Source organism: Marmota marmota, unplaced genomic scaffold (genome assembly GCF_001458135.2).
Source record: "Marmota marmota marmota unplaced genomic scaffold, marMar, whole genome shotgun sequence".
NCBI lineage: Eukaryota > Metazoa > Chordata > Mammalia > Rodentia > Sciuridae > Marmota > Marmota marmota.
This window is the reverse complement of record NW_026000222.1, coordinates 271,592-287,362: the sequence shown is the minus strand read 5'-3', so window position 1 is coordinate 287,362 and position 15,771 is coordinate 271,592. Positions and strand designations below refer to the sequence as shown.

Sequence of the window (15,771 nt, the reverse complement as noted above, 5' to 3'; positions counted from 1 at the left end):
CTCCCTCGGCTGGGTCCAGGCCCCAACCCCACTCTCCTCCCCACTAGGGCAGGGCAGCGCTGGACCCCGCCTGCAGTCCTCTTTGTCTGCGCCCCACAGAACGCCTGAGGCCTGGGCGACGCCCCTCCATCGGGGCTGGGCGGGGCATCAGGGCGGGGCCTGCCCTGTAAGCCAATGGGAGGGGGCTGCCCCCCCTTGCCCTCTGGGGTCCCGCCCCCTGGTCCTCTAGAAGGTTCGGGCTGCGGCCAACAACCTGGGGTCGCCAAGCGAGGCTGGGCCCAGAACCCAGGACCCATGCTGCATCTGGCCGTGTCTTTTCTGTGATGATGCTACTTGATTTTCAAAGTCCTATTGCTCTGATTATTAAACATCTTACATAATGTTCTTTACTGATAAGACTTTATTTTAGATGATTTAATCCGAGTGCCAAACTCAGGGGAGCTGTACCACTGAGCTGCATCCCAGCCTTTTTCTTTGATTTTTTTACTTTGAGTCAAGTCGATTTTATGAGTTGCGAGGCTGACCTCAGACTTGCTCTCGTCCTGCCTCAGCCTCCCAAGTCCCTAGGATCACAGGTGTATGCACTGTGCCCAGCGATTTCTTACTAACAAAAAAATGCAATGGTTGATATATTCTTCCTGTGAAAAGTTGAGACACTGCAGAGTCCGGTGGCTTAGATCTGTAGTCCCAGCTGCTGGGAAAGGCTGGGGAATAAAGAAGATCACTTTAACCCAGGAGTTCAGGGCCAGCCTGGGCAACATATTGAGGCTCTGCCAAAAAGAACAAAGCAGATGAGGAAACATTTTTCCCTTCTTGGTCCTACTCTCCAAGCCCAGACACAATTTTCTGTTCTTCCGATCCATTTTATTTAAGTTACCTGCACATATGGTTTTAAAATTTTAAATAGCACTGAAGACCTTGTTACCAGTGAAGCCCACATCCGTGGAAGGCTTTCTTGTCAAGGCTGAGCCAGTCGCTTGTGGGTATCATTGTCTGTCTAGGTTGAGGCTGGTGTCCTCTCTGGGGAGGGCTGCTTCTCACTGGACATGTGGCTACCACTGACTGAGTTGCGTGCACTGTCACACACACACACTGTGTTGCGCTCCTCTCACTTCTGCAGATACTGGTGAGTGGTGGCCCTGTAGCCAGAGGCTGGGGCCCTCCAGACTAATGGATCAAGGGCCCTGGCTCTGGACGGTCAGCAACCAAACAGTTCTTTAAGACAGCCTGCAGGGTCAGAGAAGAACACCTCTAAATGCCTCCAACCCATCTGTGAAAATCAACACACACTTATTGCTAAGAGAACAATAAAACTTAGTAAAGACAAAAGTACACAAGAGGGAAAGAAATCCAGTCTCATCCTTGCTGAGAGGTGACCCCTGAAAACAGTCTCTTGGGATAAGCTGCCAGGAAACATTTTTCCTGATTTTTATTAGTGAATGCTTTCTTCATACTCTTTGGAGTTTTTAAAATTTTATTTTTAACTAATCTTACTTTAAAAGCCAATGTGTTCACGTGACAATTCCCACAGTACCAAAGAAGAATAGTCTGTGAAAAGCAGTCTCTCTCCCAGCCCAGGACCCCAGGCACCGCTCTCTGTGTCTCTCTCAGAGACATCCAAATATAGAGAAGCACATGCAAACTGTTCTCTTCCACCAGCACATGACTCCGATGTAGAGGCCCTTTGTTCCCAAGGCTTCGCACCAGTAACTCATCTGGAAGTCACTGCAGCCCCGAGGAGGCGACGGGAGGGGCCTCACAGCCTACATCCTTGGAGTCTTACACATGTGACTTAGGAGGCAGATGCTGTGCCCCAAGGAAGTGTCCCTGGGATGAGGGCAGACTTCTTCTGATGCTCCCTCGTCCAGGGTGTGTGCCAGCCTGTGGGCTAACAGTTCTGCATGGTACTAACCATCTGCCATGAACTGTTAATTTGCTTTGCATAGATTAGCTCACTGTATTCCTACAGATTTGTTATCAAGCTCACTGTACAGACTGCACCAGGGCACAGAGAATCCTGGTGACCTGCCTGAGGTCACACAGCTGGGAAGAGGTGGGGCCAGGCTGTGAGTCCTCAATCACGGTGCTACTGCACAAGCCCTGTGCTACCTACCCTGCTCCGCTGCAGGTGTGGGACCAGAGTTTGAGAAGCACTGTGTGTTCCCGCCCAAGGTGGGTGCAGCAGGTGGTAGGGCATGAGCCTTAGCCTTGCCAGGTTCCATGTGGACGGCCAGGTGAGGGTGGCCTGAGGGAAGTTATTCCCACATGGGACCCCAGTAGCCCAGCTGCAGACTCAGTTGGGGGTGCCTGCTAACACTGGCTCCCAGGGTCCCTGTGGGTCTGCCTGGCTAAGACAGTGTTTTGGTCAGTTTTTGCTGCTGTGAATAAAAAGACCTGAAAAGAACAATTAGAAGAGGAAAAGTTTATTTGAGGCTCACAGTTTCAGAGGTCTCAGTGCATAGAAGGCTGGCTCCATTCCTCAGGGCTCAAGTGAGGTTGAACATCTTGGTGGAAGAGTATGGCAGAGGGAAACAGCTCACATGATGATCAGAAACCAGAGAGAGATTCCACAGCCAGATGCAAAATATATACCCCAAAGGCATGCCCCCAGCGACCCAACCTCCTCCAGCTAACCCAATTAATCCTATCAGGGGATCAATTCACTGATTGGGTTAAGGCTATAACCCAGTTATTTTTCCTTTAAGCCTTCTTGCATTGTCTCACACGTGAGCTTTTAGGGGACAACTCACAATCAAACCATGACAGGCAGGGCTGAGCCCCAGCACTGGACACTGCTTACTCTGATGCCAAGGGCCACACATAGTGGCTAAAGGATGTGACAGATCTGGGCCTGCTTTCCCTTGTCTGGAAAGAAGGAATAATATAGCCCAGGAAGTGTTATCTCCTTGCCCATGAGTGCAAAGCTGGGTCTGGGAACCTGGTTTATGGGGGCTGAGCCCTGGTCTACCCCTGGGCCCCCGGGGCAGCCTGGTCATGCAGGCAGTGGGTTGTCTGACAGGTGAGAGCACAGGGTTTTCCTACTCATAGGCTGTGAGTTATAAGGCCCCAGGTGGGTGGGTCCTAGCCTTGGATGTGGCTGCTCGCTGACTCTTCTGTGCCTCCCTTGCAGTTCTGGGAAGTCATCAGTGATGAGCACGGCATCGACCCCAGTGGCAACTATGTGGGGGACTCGGACCTGCAACTGGAACGCATCAGCGTCTACTATAATGAGGCCTCCTGTGAGCACCTGCCTTTGGGAACCGGGTGCCTGGGTGGGCAGAGTCCTAACACCTCTGCCTCCACTGGTTGGCCCAGAGGCTAGCAGGTGTCCTGGAGATTGGGCATTCATACTCACGGAATGAAAATGTCAAGTCAGTTGGCAGCCAGCACAGAGTGAGGTGCAGACCTCTGATGGCAAAGAGGGCAGGTGTGCAGTCCAGAGGAGCAGGCTGGGGGAGGGCCCAGAGCCCACTCACTGGAGGGCTTGGTTGGGGGCTGTTTGGTAACCAGTGCAGAGTGATTTCCATAGCAAACTGGTGAAATATCAACCTGCCCACAGGGATGCACAACTTGACTGCCATCTAAGGTATCAACCATTTTATACATGGCAGGATTTAGAAGGAAGTGAGGAGACCTTGAGACCCACATTACTGAGCCCCCCTCTCCCCTCAGCTCACAAGTATGTGCCTCGGGCCATTCTGGTGGATCTGGAGCCTGGAACCATGGACAGTGTCCGGTCTGGGGCCTTTGGGCACCTCTTCAGGCCTGATAACTTCATCTTTGGTAAGTTTCTCCTGCTACATATGCACTTAGGGCCCAGCAGCCTGAGCAGGTGAACCCACATTGCAGAGGGGGTGAGTCAGAAACAGGATAAAGTCTTTTGCTGGGACCATACAGGTTGGAACTAATCTTTCCAGTTTATACTTGGGTGCTAGAGGCCCAGAGAAAGGATTCTGTGTGGGAAACACCACTCTTGCATTTCAAGAAGAATGACGAGGGCTGGTGCTGTGGCTCAGAGGAAAGAGTGCTCGCCTGGCATGTGTGAGGCACTGGGTTCAATCCTCAGCACCACATAAAAATAAAATAAAGGTATTATGTCCACCTACAAGTAAAAAATAAATGTTAAAAAAAAAAAAAGAAGAATGAGGAGTAAAAATACAAGTAAGTTTTTGGAATCATATGGAACTGGTGGGACAGAAGTTGAGGGCCTCTAGGGGACTCTGTTTATGAGCATGTGGCAAGAGGTCAACATTCCTGTACTCACACAGATGCAGGAAGAGGTCTTGCCTCACTTCCTGAGCTACCAGGGACTGTGGGGTGGGAGGGAAGGTGAGCTGGACACCCAGGTTGCCCTTGTGAGACAACAAGGCACTGGACTGACCCCAGAGTCTCAGTTGCCTGTCCAGAGTCCCCAGCACTCAGTTTCCATGGCCAGGGCCCGCAGGTGGAGAAGGTGTGCCCTGCAGGGAATGCACTTACAGAAAGCAGGCAGGGCTGGGGATGTGGCGCAAGCGGTAGCCACTCGCCTGGCATGCGCAGGGCGCTGGGGTCGATCCTCAACACCACATAAAAATAAAAAATAAACAGATTGTGTCCACCTAAAAAAATAATAAAAAATAAATATTTAAAGAAGAAGGCACCTCCTCTGAAGTCCCTTTGCAGTGCTCGGGCAGGTGCTGGTCTGGGCTGCAGACCCTCGACCCTTGCCTGTCACCTCCTCCTCTTACCCCACAGGTCAGAGTGGGGCCGGCAACAACTGGGCCAAGGGCCACTACACGGAGGGCGCAGAGCTGGTGGACTCGGTCCTAGACGTGGTGCGCAAGGAGTGCGAGAACTGCGACTGCCTGCAGGGCTTCCAGCTGACCCACTCGCTGGGCGGCGGCACGGGCTCGGGCATGGGCACGCTGCTCATCAGCAAGGTGCGAGAGGAGTACCCCGACCGCATCATGAACACCTTCAGTGTGGTGCCCTCGCCCAAGGTGTCGGACACGGTGGTGGAGCCCTACAACGCCACGCTGTCCATCCACCAGCTGGTGGAGAACACGGACGAGACCTACTGCATCGACAACGAGGCACTCTACGACATCTGCTTCCGCACCCTCAAGCTGGCCACGCCCACCTACGGGGACCTCAACCACCTGGTGTCGGCCACCATGAGCGGGGTCACCACCTCGCTGCGCTTCCCGGGCCAGCTCAACGCCGACCTGCGCAAGCTGGCCGTGAACATGGTGCCCTTCCCGCGCCTGCACTTCTTCATGCCGGGCTTCGCGCCCTTGACCGCCCGGGGCAGCCAGCAGTACCGCGCGCTGACCGTGCCCGAGCTCACCCAGCAGATGTTCGACGCCAAGAACATGATGGCCGCCTGCGACCCGCGCCACGGCCGCTATCTCACCGTGGCCACCGTTTTCCGTGGGCGCATGTCCATGAAGGAGGTGGACGAGCAGATGCTGGCCATCCAGAGTAAGAACAGCAGCTACTTCGTGGAGTGGATCCCCAACAACGTCAAGGTGGCCGTGTGCGACATCCCACCGCGTGGGCTCAAGATGTCCTCCACCTTCATCGGCAACAGCACGGCCATCCAGGAGCTGTTCAAGCGCATCTCGGAGCAGTTCACGGCCATGTTCCGGCGGAAGGCCTTCCTGCACTGGTACACGGGCGAGGGCATGGACGAGATGGAGTTCACCGAGGCCGAGAGCAACATGAACGACCTGGTGTCCGAGTACCAGCAGTACCAGGACGCCACGGCCGAGGAGGAGGGCGAGATGTACGAGGACGAGGAGGAGGAGTCCGAGGCCCAGGGCCCCAAGTGAAGCCGTTCTCAGCTGGTGCCGGGCCACTGCAGCCAGGGCCAGGCAGCAGCGTCCGGCCCAGTGCCGCGGAGCCACCGTGCTGCCCCAGCTTTGCTTCCCAGGCCGCAGCACCCCAGGGCTCTGACGCTGTCCTTCAGTATTTACCGCCAACCCCACCCCACAGGAGTCCACTGGGCTGTCCTCCCACTTAGGCCATGTCCATGTCGTGTTGCTCATTGTCTCTTTAGTTGTGGCTCCAGGCCTGATGTTTTATGGTTTGTTTTGTTTTTTACTGGTTTGTGTTTATATTTTGGGGGGATACTTAATAAATCTATTGCTGTCAGATACCCCTGCCTGGTGCTGGAGATTTTTTTTTTTTTTTTTTTTCATTCTGGAAAGTCTGGTTCAGAAGGGTGAGGAGAGGTGGCAGTGTGGCCCAGATGGGGACAGGCCATGGTTCCCAGGCTGGCATCTGACCCAGGCCTGTTCTGGAAGCCAGGTGTGTCGAGGGCACAGCCCTGGGAGCTCCTAAAGTGGGGAAGGAGAGCTGGAGGAGGACCAGCCAGGCCTGGGTGAAGCCCTGTCCCTGAACCCCAGTGTCTCCTGGGACTCAGGAGGAATCCCACACTTGTCCCAGGCCCCCCTCAGGGCAGCTCAGGCTCAGTGCTTCTCTCTAATCACCCCCTGGTCAGTGCAGTAACTGGCTTCAGACCTGAAGCCTGAGACCCGAGCTAGGGAGGCTAGGAAGGGAGCCTTCTGGAAAGGTCCTGGTTGGGGACAGTGAGGTGTGATGGCTCCCTGCACCCCCTGGTGGACGTTTCTTGCAGCTGCAGGAGGCCCAGTGTCCCGTGACACTGGCACCCGAAGAGGGCTTTGTGGAAGAGATGCTCACCCACATCCCATCTCCTCCTACAGAGTAAGAAGTCAGGTTGGAACTGACTTTTTGAAGCCCAAAGAAGTCAACTGCCCAGGCGCCCATGGTGGGTGTGTGCCGGGTTTCTGTTCTCGCGACTAAAAGGCTCAGGGTTCGCTCCAGTTGAACAGGGCTGACTGGCTGTGCAAAATAACCACACAAGAGACAAAAATACCTTTTTCTTTGTGGTCGCTGTGACGGCTCCTCTGACCTTAAGGGTCTGCAGAAAGAGAGCGAGAGCACGGGCTGACCCCTTTTGTTGAGGCCAGGGGTCAGGTTTCAGGGGGCTGAGTCTATCTTCATGATGTCCACTGTCAGCAGGTTGACTGACACCTGGGTAGGCCACACCCAAGGGCACAGTAAGAGAAGGGGACACACACAAGGCACTTCCATGGAAGATTCTACCCTAAACAGGGCAAGGGGTTATATTACAAAGGAACAGGTGAGCGTAGCTCCACCCATGGGGCTGTAGCAAGATATACCCATGCACGAGACACGGACCCTTGGACCCAAGAAGATGGGGAAAGCTCTGACACATTTCTGTGACTGAGCGCCTCAGCACCTAACCTAGCTGGGGAGTATGATTCAGTCACTTGTAAGGTTGGTCTCCCACAGGTGTGCATTGCTTGCCTGGGGCAAGACTCCATTTTGCCTCCCTGTGGCCCCTTGTCTGGTAAGCCAAGGCATGTTGTCAAACCCAAATGCCCTGTACTCTGCTTGGCGGTACCCCAGAAGTGGCTTCCATGTAGGCAGTACTTTTTCACATCACCTTCATGCAGCTTTGTGTGCAGAAGAAATGAGACTGAGGGGGCGGCTAGCTCTGGCTTCCGAGCAGAGAACTGAAGCCCCTGAGGGCCACGCACCTCTGGTTCTGGTCCTAATGTAGGCTGGGCACTGGTGTCCAGCACAGATGGCAACACAGATGTGCAGGTGATGTCTCAGCTGTCACTGTGTAACAAACCACTCCAAACTTAACAAAATAGCGTTTATCCTGTTAACCAGGTGACTTTTGACGCCCCACGGTGTTGGCTGGGATGACTCAGAGCCCAAAGCCGCACTCTTGAGACTGACATCCGCTGGTCACCAGCTGTGCACAAGGCACGGTCTGCCTGTTCTCCATGCAGCCTATTCCTGACCACGGTGATCTTGTGTGGGCCAGATTACATGCAGCTGCTTCCAAGGACACCAGGCCCTCCTAGGGCCAAGTCAGAAACAGGCCCAGTGTCACTGTGCTGTGTCCAGTGGGCCGGCCCAGATGCCCAGGAAGGGACTGCACAGAGATCCAAGAGGTGTCCCAAACAGTCTGGCACACACTGAACTCCAATGTCCTGACCCCCTCCCCAGGCCCGTGTACCCACTTTGGTGATGCCTACTGTCTTCCAGGTACTTGGGCCAAATCTCAGGGTTTCCCTGGGTGGAGGAAGACCCTTCACCTCACAGCAGCTGTGAAGCCATAGATAAAGCCCAGAATCCCCAGTGTGTCTCACACCTGCCGCCAGCAAATCAGGTGGCTCCACATTAGAGTTTGGATCTTAAATGTTCCCAAAAGGTCAGGTGCTGAAGGCTGGCTCTCCAGCCTGCGGCGCTTACTATTGGGAGGTGGTAGAACTTTGAGGAAGTGGGGCCTTGTGGAAGGATGTTAGGTCACTGGGTGTGAGCCCTTGAAGGGGACATTGGGACCCAGTTGCGTTCTCGCTCTTTGCTTCTGCTTTCCAGGTGACATGGTGAACAGGTTTTCCCCACCACAGGCTTCCACCATGAGGCTCTGCCTTAACACAAGACCCAAACAACAGGCCAAATCTCTTAAACCCTGAGCGAAAACAAGCCTTTCTTCCTTTTAAGTTGATTTTCTCAGGTATTTTATCACATGATCTTCAGAATCCGCCCAGAACTCCAATCCCCACATCTGCTGCTATGTCTGCCATTTTGTCGGGTCCTTACTGGGCTCCTGCTCCTGCTGGGCCACTTTGATCCCTTCCTCATATGGCGGCCACGTGCTCGTGGGATGGCGGTCAGTGCTCACTGTTCCTTGCTCATACCCTGCAGAGCCCACTCCTCAAGGGCAGCAGAGTCACTCAGTGGCCTCACACCTACCTCTCCTTCCAGTTACATCTGTTCACACCACTTTCCTTCATGTTCCTTTTTTAATATCCATTTTTTTTTAGTTGTAGTTGGACACAATATCGTTACTTTATTCATTTATTTTTATGTGGTGCTGAGGATCGAACCCAGGGTCTTGTACATGTGAGGCGAGTGCTCTGCTGTTGAGCCGCAACCCCAGCCCTCATTTATGTTCCTTGAATGCACAGCTCAGGCCACCTGCAGCTCATACTAGACCACTGGTGGCCGGGCTGAGCCTGCACTGGCAGAGGCTGCGCCAGCTGGGGCCATGATGCTGCAGACAGAGAGTGGGTGGTGTGCTACCTGGAGCCCCTTGCTGTAGCTCTGGGGCCCACACTCTCTGCTCCCTCTTCCCCCTCTGCCTTCCCTTCTTGGCCTCTCTCTGCTGCCTCCTCTCTTGTATGACCTCCCAGCCTTGGAGTGCAGGAAGCTCGTCTGAAGGTGAAGATGTTCTGCACCTGACAAGTTGCATCTTCCAAAGAAGGCCACAGAACGTCTTCCACACCACAGGCCCGGCCACAGCCTGGCCACTCTCACCGAGAGAGTCTAACCCCTTCCTCTAGAACCCAGAATGGCCTTTTGTAAGAATAGCTGCAAAAACAAAACAACAACAAACACCCCAAAGAGAATGTGTATGGAGCTCCAGGTTGGGGTCCCCATCTGGGACAGGCACGTCACGGTGAACATGATAAAAGGGCTCCTGTTTGATGCCAGTGGGTTTGGGGTGGGCTTCTGGGTCAGTCAGCTTTTCCTCCTGATGACCAAAATGTCCAAGAAGAATCTTGAGGAGGAAAAGTCTGTTTTGTTTCATGGTTTCAGGGCTCAGTCCCTGATCAGTCAACTCCATTGCTCTGGACCGGAACTGAGGCAGGACCTCACGGAGGGAAGGCCTAGCAGAGGGAAGCTGGTCAGCACACGGCAGCCAGGAAGGAGAGAGAGGGCAGGAGGAGCTTGGAACAAGATGTACAACTCTCCAGCCATGCCCCACCGGGCTAGTTATCACCAGGAGCCCATCGGATTGCTTAATCTGACTAGGTCACCATTTTACAATCAGATCATCCACCTCACCTCCTGCAGACCTCATGTGCAGACCATAACAGCTGCCATATGGGGATGGACAGCCGCTTTGTGCAGAAAGGAAAAGCAGAATTCTAGTTGGTTTTTCAAAGTTAAAGCAGAAGGGACTTCCTCATCACAAGCACAACTAGTTTCAGGTTCAGTTGTATTGTGTGGATCTGTTTTGAGCAGGCATGTGGAGTTAACCGTGAGCTTAGCCCCCTCCCCCAAGGCAATCACCTCCTATAACTTTCTTTTCTTTTTGGAGACATGGTCTCCTTGTGTTGCTCAGGCTGGTCTTGAACTCCTGGGCTCAAGAGATCCTCCCTCCTCAGCCTCCTGAGTAGCTGAGACTACAGGTCAGAACCACCACTACAGCATTTTTGCAATTTTAATGTAACAGCAGCAGTGTCTTTTAAGTTGTGAAGAAGAAAGGACTCCAGGTACCACACTATAAACAAACAGGTGGGTGGGTCACAACTCTATGTGGGGAGAGAAGATCCAATTGCAACTGGTGAATGGAATGTACCAGTCCTAATACCACGCAGGATCTTCGCGAAGTCAAGGCACCCTTCTGCACAGCTCTGCCTGTGTCCTGCTACTGCGCTCTGCCCCAGCACAGCTGCCCCCGCCCCCGCGCTGAGTGGAGCTCAAGTGCCGTTTGGTACACTCAAGCACATGGACAGCTCACTCCTGGTCACTGCGAGTGAAGGATATGGACAACAGGCCTCAGGGAACTTCCCTTACTGCCCCCCACCTGCCCTCCTGCCCTGTCCTAAATGAGCTGGCCACCAGAACTCCTTCCACGACCTGGCGGCGCTAAGCCCTATAAAACCCAGCCCTTTGTTGCGGCCTGCCACGAATTTCCCCTCAAAAATGTGGTCCATGGAGGTCTGCCTCCATCCCCTTCTTCTTTTTGTATTCTTCCATGTGCTTTCAGTGAGAGTGGTGGCCAAGAGGGGTGGGGGCAGTGAGCGCCTCAGCTCCTCTTCTCTTCTGTTCCCACTCACCGCAGCTCAGATGGGTGTCCAAAAGGGACTGATGGAGCTGCCACATAGTACAACCCCAGGTGGTCATAACTGAAGGAGAGAAGAGTGCCCCTGGAGTTGCACATGCACAAACTGAGCAGCTGTGCCTGCCCTCTGGGAGAATGGCTAGCTCAAAGAAGGTGAAGAGGCAGCTGGGCATCTCTCATCTGCACCCGTGCCTGAAATGCCTTTGACCAGTTCTGCTTTGCTAAATCTGCTTCCAAGATAAAGAATGACCACTTTCCACAGAGCTTTCTCTTTGTCAGGTCCTCTCCTAGGACTCTACCATACACCTCCCTGAACCTTCCCAACATACCGTAAATAAACAGACCCTCAGACAGTGGAGCTTTACCCTGCTGCCATCCAACAGGAACGAGCTTGACTCCTCTTTACTAGCTTGAGATACACTGTTTCAGCTGACCAAATATAAGTCCCCTCCTTCTGACCCAAACTGCAAGAATCCTGGACATGCTGACCACAGCTTCTGTGAGTGAGTCCCCCCATAAATCGTGCTCTGTACTACCCTAGACCTGGACAGTTCTCCCACTCCAGGACTCAGTTTTTCCTTTATCTGCATTTCACAGAGAAGATGAGGAGGCTCTTTGCTAGCTTGCCCTGAGTCTTGGTGAAGGTTGTGTGTCTCCCCTCTGGGCTTACAGTGGCCAAACATCTGCTTCCCTCCAGAGCACCTTCACCAATAAGAGCTGCAGCTTTGCTCCTATGGCCTAGGTGAGCCAGTCCTCCTTGGCCACCTGTGCCTTTATTGTTCTGATTTTGAGACCAATCACTTCCTACCCCCTTACCCACCCTTCAGACCCACAAGCACCACTGTATGGTGTGGACTATGTGACAGGATGGGGAAGGGTCAGGGAGGGGAACCTGGCACCTACCCGCCCTCTCAGACATCTCTGCCTCTTGCAAAAGTTCCCCCTCTGGGGGACTTCACCTAGCATTGCACTAGTGCTCCCCTCCTCCAGTGGGTGGCCATGGACTATTATTCCCCATGGAAAACTGTAGCCCTAATGCTGACCTTTTCCACTCTTAGGAGCAGGATGATTGTCCGAAAACAAAGATTAACAAAAACAGAAAACACTGGACTCACCAAGGTCACACTCAGAGTTAACTGAAACTGGCCAGCATGTCTCAGAAAGGGGGAGCGTAAGTGTCCAGGCATCCCTGTCCTGGCCACCTGGTTCACCCCTGACTGCAGGGTAGGGTGGAACCCAGGGGAGTCTTCACCTACAGAGGGGGGCTTTTAGAGAGGGGAAGGTGGGGGAGAGCTAGCAGACATAACTGAATAGAGGAAGGAGGCTTCTGAAAACAGGAGCAGAAATGGGGTGGGGGTAGGAGGGATGGGTTCATAGGTTTGGGACCACCTGGCTCTTGGAGAGAAAATGTCAACACTTTGTGAAATATCCCTTTCCTACCTGTTCTGATCCTTTCTCCATGGATCAGCATCAGAGGGATTTGTGAGTGTTTTTTTTTTTTTTTTTTTTAGAATTGGATCCTAGGGTGCTTTATATTGAGCCATATCCCCTGTCCTTTTTCATTTTGAAACAGGGAAGTTGCTAGGGCTTTGCTAAGTTGCTGATGCTGACCTCAAACTTGTGATCCTTCTTCCACAGCCACCCAAGTAGCTGGGATTACAGGCATGGCCACCGCACTGAGCTTCACAGTGATTTTTTGAAAATAAAGTCATAATGGGGTGATGTGGTGCACACCTAGACCCACAGCTACTTGGGAAGCTAAAATGGAAGAATCCCATTAGAGGTCAGTCTGGGCCACTTAGTGAGACCCTGTCTTAAAATGAAAAATAAAATTAAAAGGGTTGGGGGTTTAGCTCAGTGGTAGAGTGACCCTGAATTCAGTCCAAAGTACTGAGATCAATCAGCCATGCCACTTTACCAGACTCTTCCAGCAGAGACAATGACCACAGTGATGTTAAAGACACTGAGGGTGACCAGATGCCAGTAAGAATGTGCAATGGCATGACCACCATGAGAGGGTTTTAAGTTTTTTAGAAAATTGATCACACTCCATATGATCTACCTATTCTGCTGCTGAGTATTTTGCCTAGGAGAAATAAAGGCATATGTCCACACAAAGACTTGCACACAAATGTTCTAGCAGTTTTATTTGTAATATCAAACAGTGGCAACAGCCCAGATGTTTATCAATAGCAATAAAAAGAGTCAACAACTGCTCCCTGCACAACATGAATGAGTCTCAACACATCCCTGATTAGTTTGCTTCTTTGCTTAGTGTCTGTCTGCCCTCCTGGGTGCTGGGATCTTGTCTGTCTTCTCAGCACCATATTTTGGTGCTCAGTCAGAACATGGTACACAGTTGGTGCTCAATAAATGCATTGTTGAATGAGTGGAGATATGGTCATGACATATACCAGTTAGAGAGAGGCGGACCTTAAATTGTGAGTCAAGTATGGACTCACATCTGGCTCTCCTTGGAGCTGGACCAGGACCCACTACTTGCACAAGTGCAGGCTCAGGTCGACAGTTGGTACTGACATTGCCTGCTAAGCGCACTGTCTTCCTCTCAGCCCTGGCCTTGCCTGGGCATTCAACCCTTCTTCAGTCCATGAAACTAGTGGTCTGTGTCCAGGGCCCAGGACCAGTGAAGGAAGACAACAGATAGCTCGCCTGCAGCTCCTAGCTTCTGGTGGTAGTGGGAGGGCAGACAATAAGTGAAAACATACAAGATGGGGGGCACCAGACAGTGCTCGAGCTGAGCATGAGGGAAGGATCACCACAACCAGTGCAGGAGGAAGCCGTGGAGGAGACTGGGGAGCAAGGGCTGAGGGTGCGGCCTGGCCTGTTGGGAACCAAGGAGAGAGACTGGCGAGGGAGCCCTGAGGTGGAGTCTGCAACAGGCTTCTTTCTCCCAGGATGGCTGTGGCTGCTGAGCTGAGAGTGGACTTGGGGGGAAAGGGGTTGGGGACAGGTGCAGCTGCCATTCAGGGTGGTACAGCTTTGAAGAGGCTGAGTGCCCACTTGGACATGTTGAGTGTGAATGGCTGATCAGACATCCCAGGGGTGATGTCAAGAAGAGCGCCGGATGTCAGCCTCCGAGTCATGAGGAGTGAGTGAGGCAGCACTGGGGAGCCATTGACAGAGTTGTTTCTTAGAGTCACCTGCCTGAAGGCATCCAGAAAAGGAGTGAGCAAGGACAGAGGGGTAAAAGGATCCAGGGCAGAGTCAGAGCACTACAGGGTCCAGAAGCAGGAGACCTGAAGGAGCAGCTGGTGGGGTGGGTGAGCAGGAAAAGGTGCCCCCTGAAGGCCTCTCTGTTCATTCTCCTTTGTTGTGGCCCAGTCCTGGGCTTGCCAGAAGACCACAAGGGCAGGCAGGAGAGAAGCAGGGAGAAAGGCCAGGTGGAAAAGAGTCTTCAGGACAGGGGCCAGGGAGGGACAATCAGACCATCAGACCAGCAGCCTGAGAATCCCAGCTCAGTGAATTCCCCTCCAGTATGAACAGGTCTGGAGAGGATGAGCACCAGGCACCAAGTCACCCAGAGCTGGGTTGCAATCTTGCTTCACTCCTTATTGGTGATGTGATCTTTGTGAAGTTGATGGGCCACCCCACCTGTAGACCAGCCACCTCCAGGCTTGGATAGGGTTAAAAGAGGTGGTCTGGAGTTCCCACTTGCGAGCCCCCAGTTATAGGCTCTATCATCATGGTGCCCTCTTTGAGCAAAGTGGCCATTTCCAGAGTCTTTCCACAGAGACCAGAAACAGGGGCACCATGCCCCACAGCTGCCCTCCTCTGTCTCAGTTCCTCCCTGCAGGGATAAAGCTCATCCCTGAGCTGGGGGGCAGGACTGTGAGCTGGAGCAACCCTGCTTCTGTCTACAAACTACCAGAAAGCAGTAGTAACTCCAGCCTCCGCGGCAGAGGCTGCTCCCACTGCTGCTGCACTGAACAACCCCAGCCTCCCTGGGTCGAGGATGGACTTGAGAGCAAACTGGGGTAGATGAGTGAAGCTACCTGCTCACCAACGGAGAAGACCGACGAGGTCCAGCACAACGTCTGCTGCCTGTAAGGCGGTTCTCGCTTTTCCTCATCCAAGAGGGGTCCCCCGCCCCAGACCGGGTCTTGCAATATTGCCCAGGCTCCAACTCCTGATCCTCTGGAGTCATTCCGGAGTGACTGGGACTACAGGCTTGCCCCTCACACACACTCTTCTTTTTTCTCTTTTCTTTCTTTTTTTTTTTTTTTTGAGAGAGAGAGAGAGAGAGAGAGAGGGAATATTATTTAATGTTTATTTTTCAGTTTTGGGTGGGCACAACATCTTCATTTTATGTGGTGCTGAGGATCGAACCCAGCGCCCCGCGCAGGCCAGGGGAGCGCGTTACCGCTTGAGCCACATCCCCAGCCCCACTTTTCTTTTTTTAAAGGGATGTGGCTCGGTTTTAACCAGGACTTTTGCAGCCTCCGGACTTACCACGGTGAGCTGACGAGTAGCCCACTTCCCGGGGCGGGACGTGGGGGCCGCCGGGCGCCGGGCAGGGCGCGCCCTGGGGACCTGGTGTCATGAGCCTCCGGGCCGCAGGCGGCAGCAGCGCGCGGAGGGGCCGGACACAATGTAGCGGCCGAGGCGCGACGGGTTACAATGTAGCGGCGGCGGCGGCGGAGTTCTGGTGAGCGCAGAGCGGCCTCCGGGCGGCGGGCCCGGCCAGCGGGCGGGGAGCGGGAGCGCTGGGCCTCGGGCGCGCCCGGCCCGCCCGGCAGGACCTCCTGAAGCCCGGCTTCGGACGCGGAAGCCGGAGCGCAGAGCCGGCGGGAGGCCCCCGGCGCGCCGCAGGCAGGGTTCGGACTCGCGGCCCAGCCTGCCCACCCTCTGGGCTCCTC

The 15,771-nt window shown here is 53.8% G+C and overlaps 2 protein-coding genes and 1 long non-coding RNA gene across 12 annotated transcripts in view; 2 read left to right on the top strand and 1 right to left on the bottom strand.

Annotated features, from left to right (window-relative positions):
* The first annotated feature begins 3,128 nt into the window (after nucleotides 1-3,128).
* Nucleotides 3,129-6,134, top strand: Tubb3 (tubulin beta 3 class III). Its single transcript, XM_015495924.2, has 3 exons — nucleotides 3,129-3,239; nucleotides 3,673-3,783; nucleotides 4,735-6,134. Exons 2-3 carry the CDS (start codon nucleotides 3,723-3,725, stop codon nucleotides 5,808-5,810), a joined length of 1,137 nt encoding a protein of 378 aa, XP_015351410.2. The 5' UTR covers nucleotides 3,129-3,239; nucleotides 3,673-3,722; the 3' UTR covers nucleotides 5,811-6,134.
* Nucleotides 6,135-13,015: 6,881 nt separating this feature from the next.
* On the bottom strand, nucleotides 13,016-15,497 carry LOC125613132. Its single transcript, XR_007343620.1, has 3 exons — nucleotides 15,361-15,497; nucleotides 14,908-15,122; nucleotides 13,016-14,059 (listed from the first exon to the last, which is right to left on the bottom strand). It is a non-coding gene; the product is annotated as an uncharacterized LOC125613132 (long non-coding RNA).
* Nucleotides 15,422-15,771, top strand: part of Def8 (differentially expressed in FDCP 8 homolog) — an 18,784-nt gene continuing 18,434 nt past the window's right edge. For 3 of the 10 annotated variants that reach the window (XM_015495921.2, XM_015495919.2, XM_048792500.1), the window contains exon 1: nucleotides 15,542-15,560. Coding sequence is in view for 1 of the 10 variants with exons in the window: in XM_015495920.2 (XP_015351406.2) it covers nucleotides 15,454-15,560 (107 nt within the window). In the remaining 9 variants the exon portion in view is untranslated. Of the gene's footprint in view, nucleotides 15,561-15,662; nucleotides 15,730-15,771 lie in introns of those variants that run through there. The other 7 variants (XM_048792502.1, XM_048792501.1, XR_007343619.1 and 4 more) reach the window with 5 other exon arrangements.

Coding starts and splice junctions, on each gene's coding strand:
- Tubb3 (XM_015495924.2), top strand. CDS start 3,723: ATGGACAGTGTCCGGTCTGGGGCCTTTGGGCACCTCTTCAGGCCTGAT. Junction 3,784..4,734: donor GCCTGATAACTTCATCTTTG/GTAAGTTTCTCC, acceptor CTTACCCCACAG/GTCAGAGTGGGGCCGGCAAC.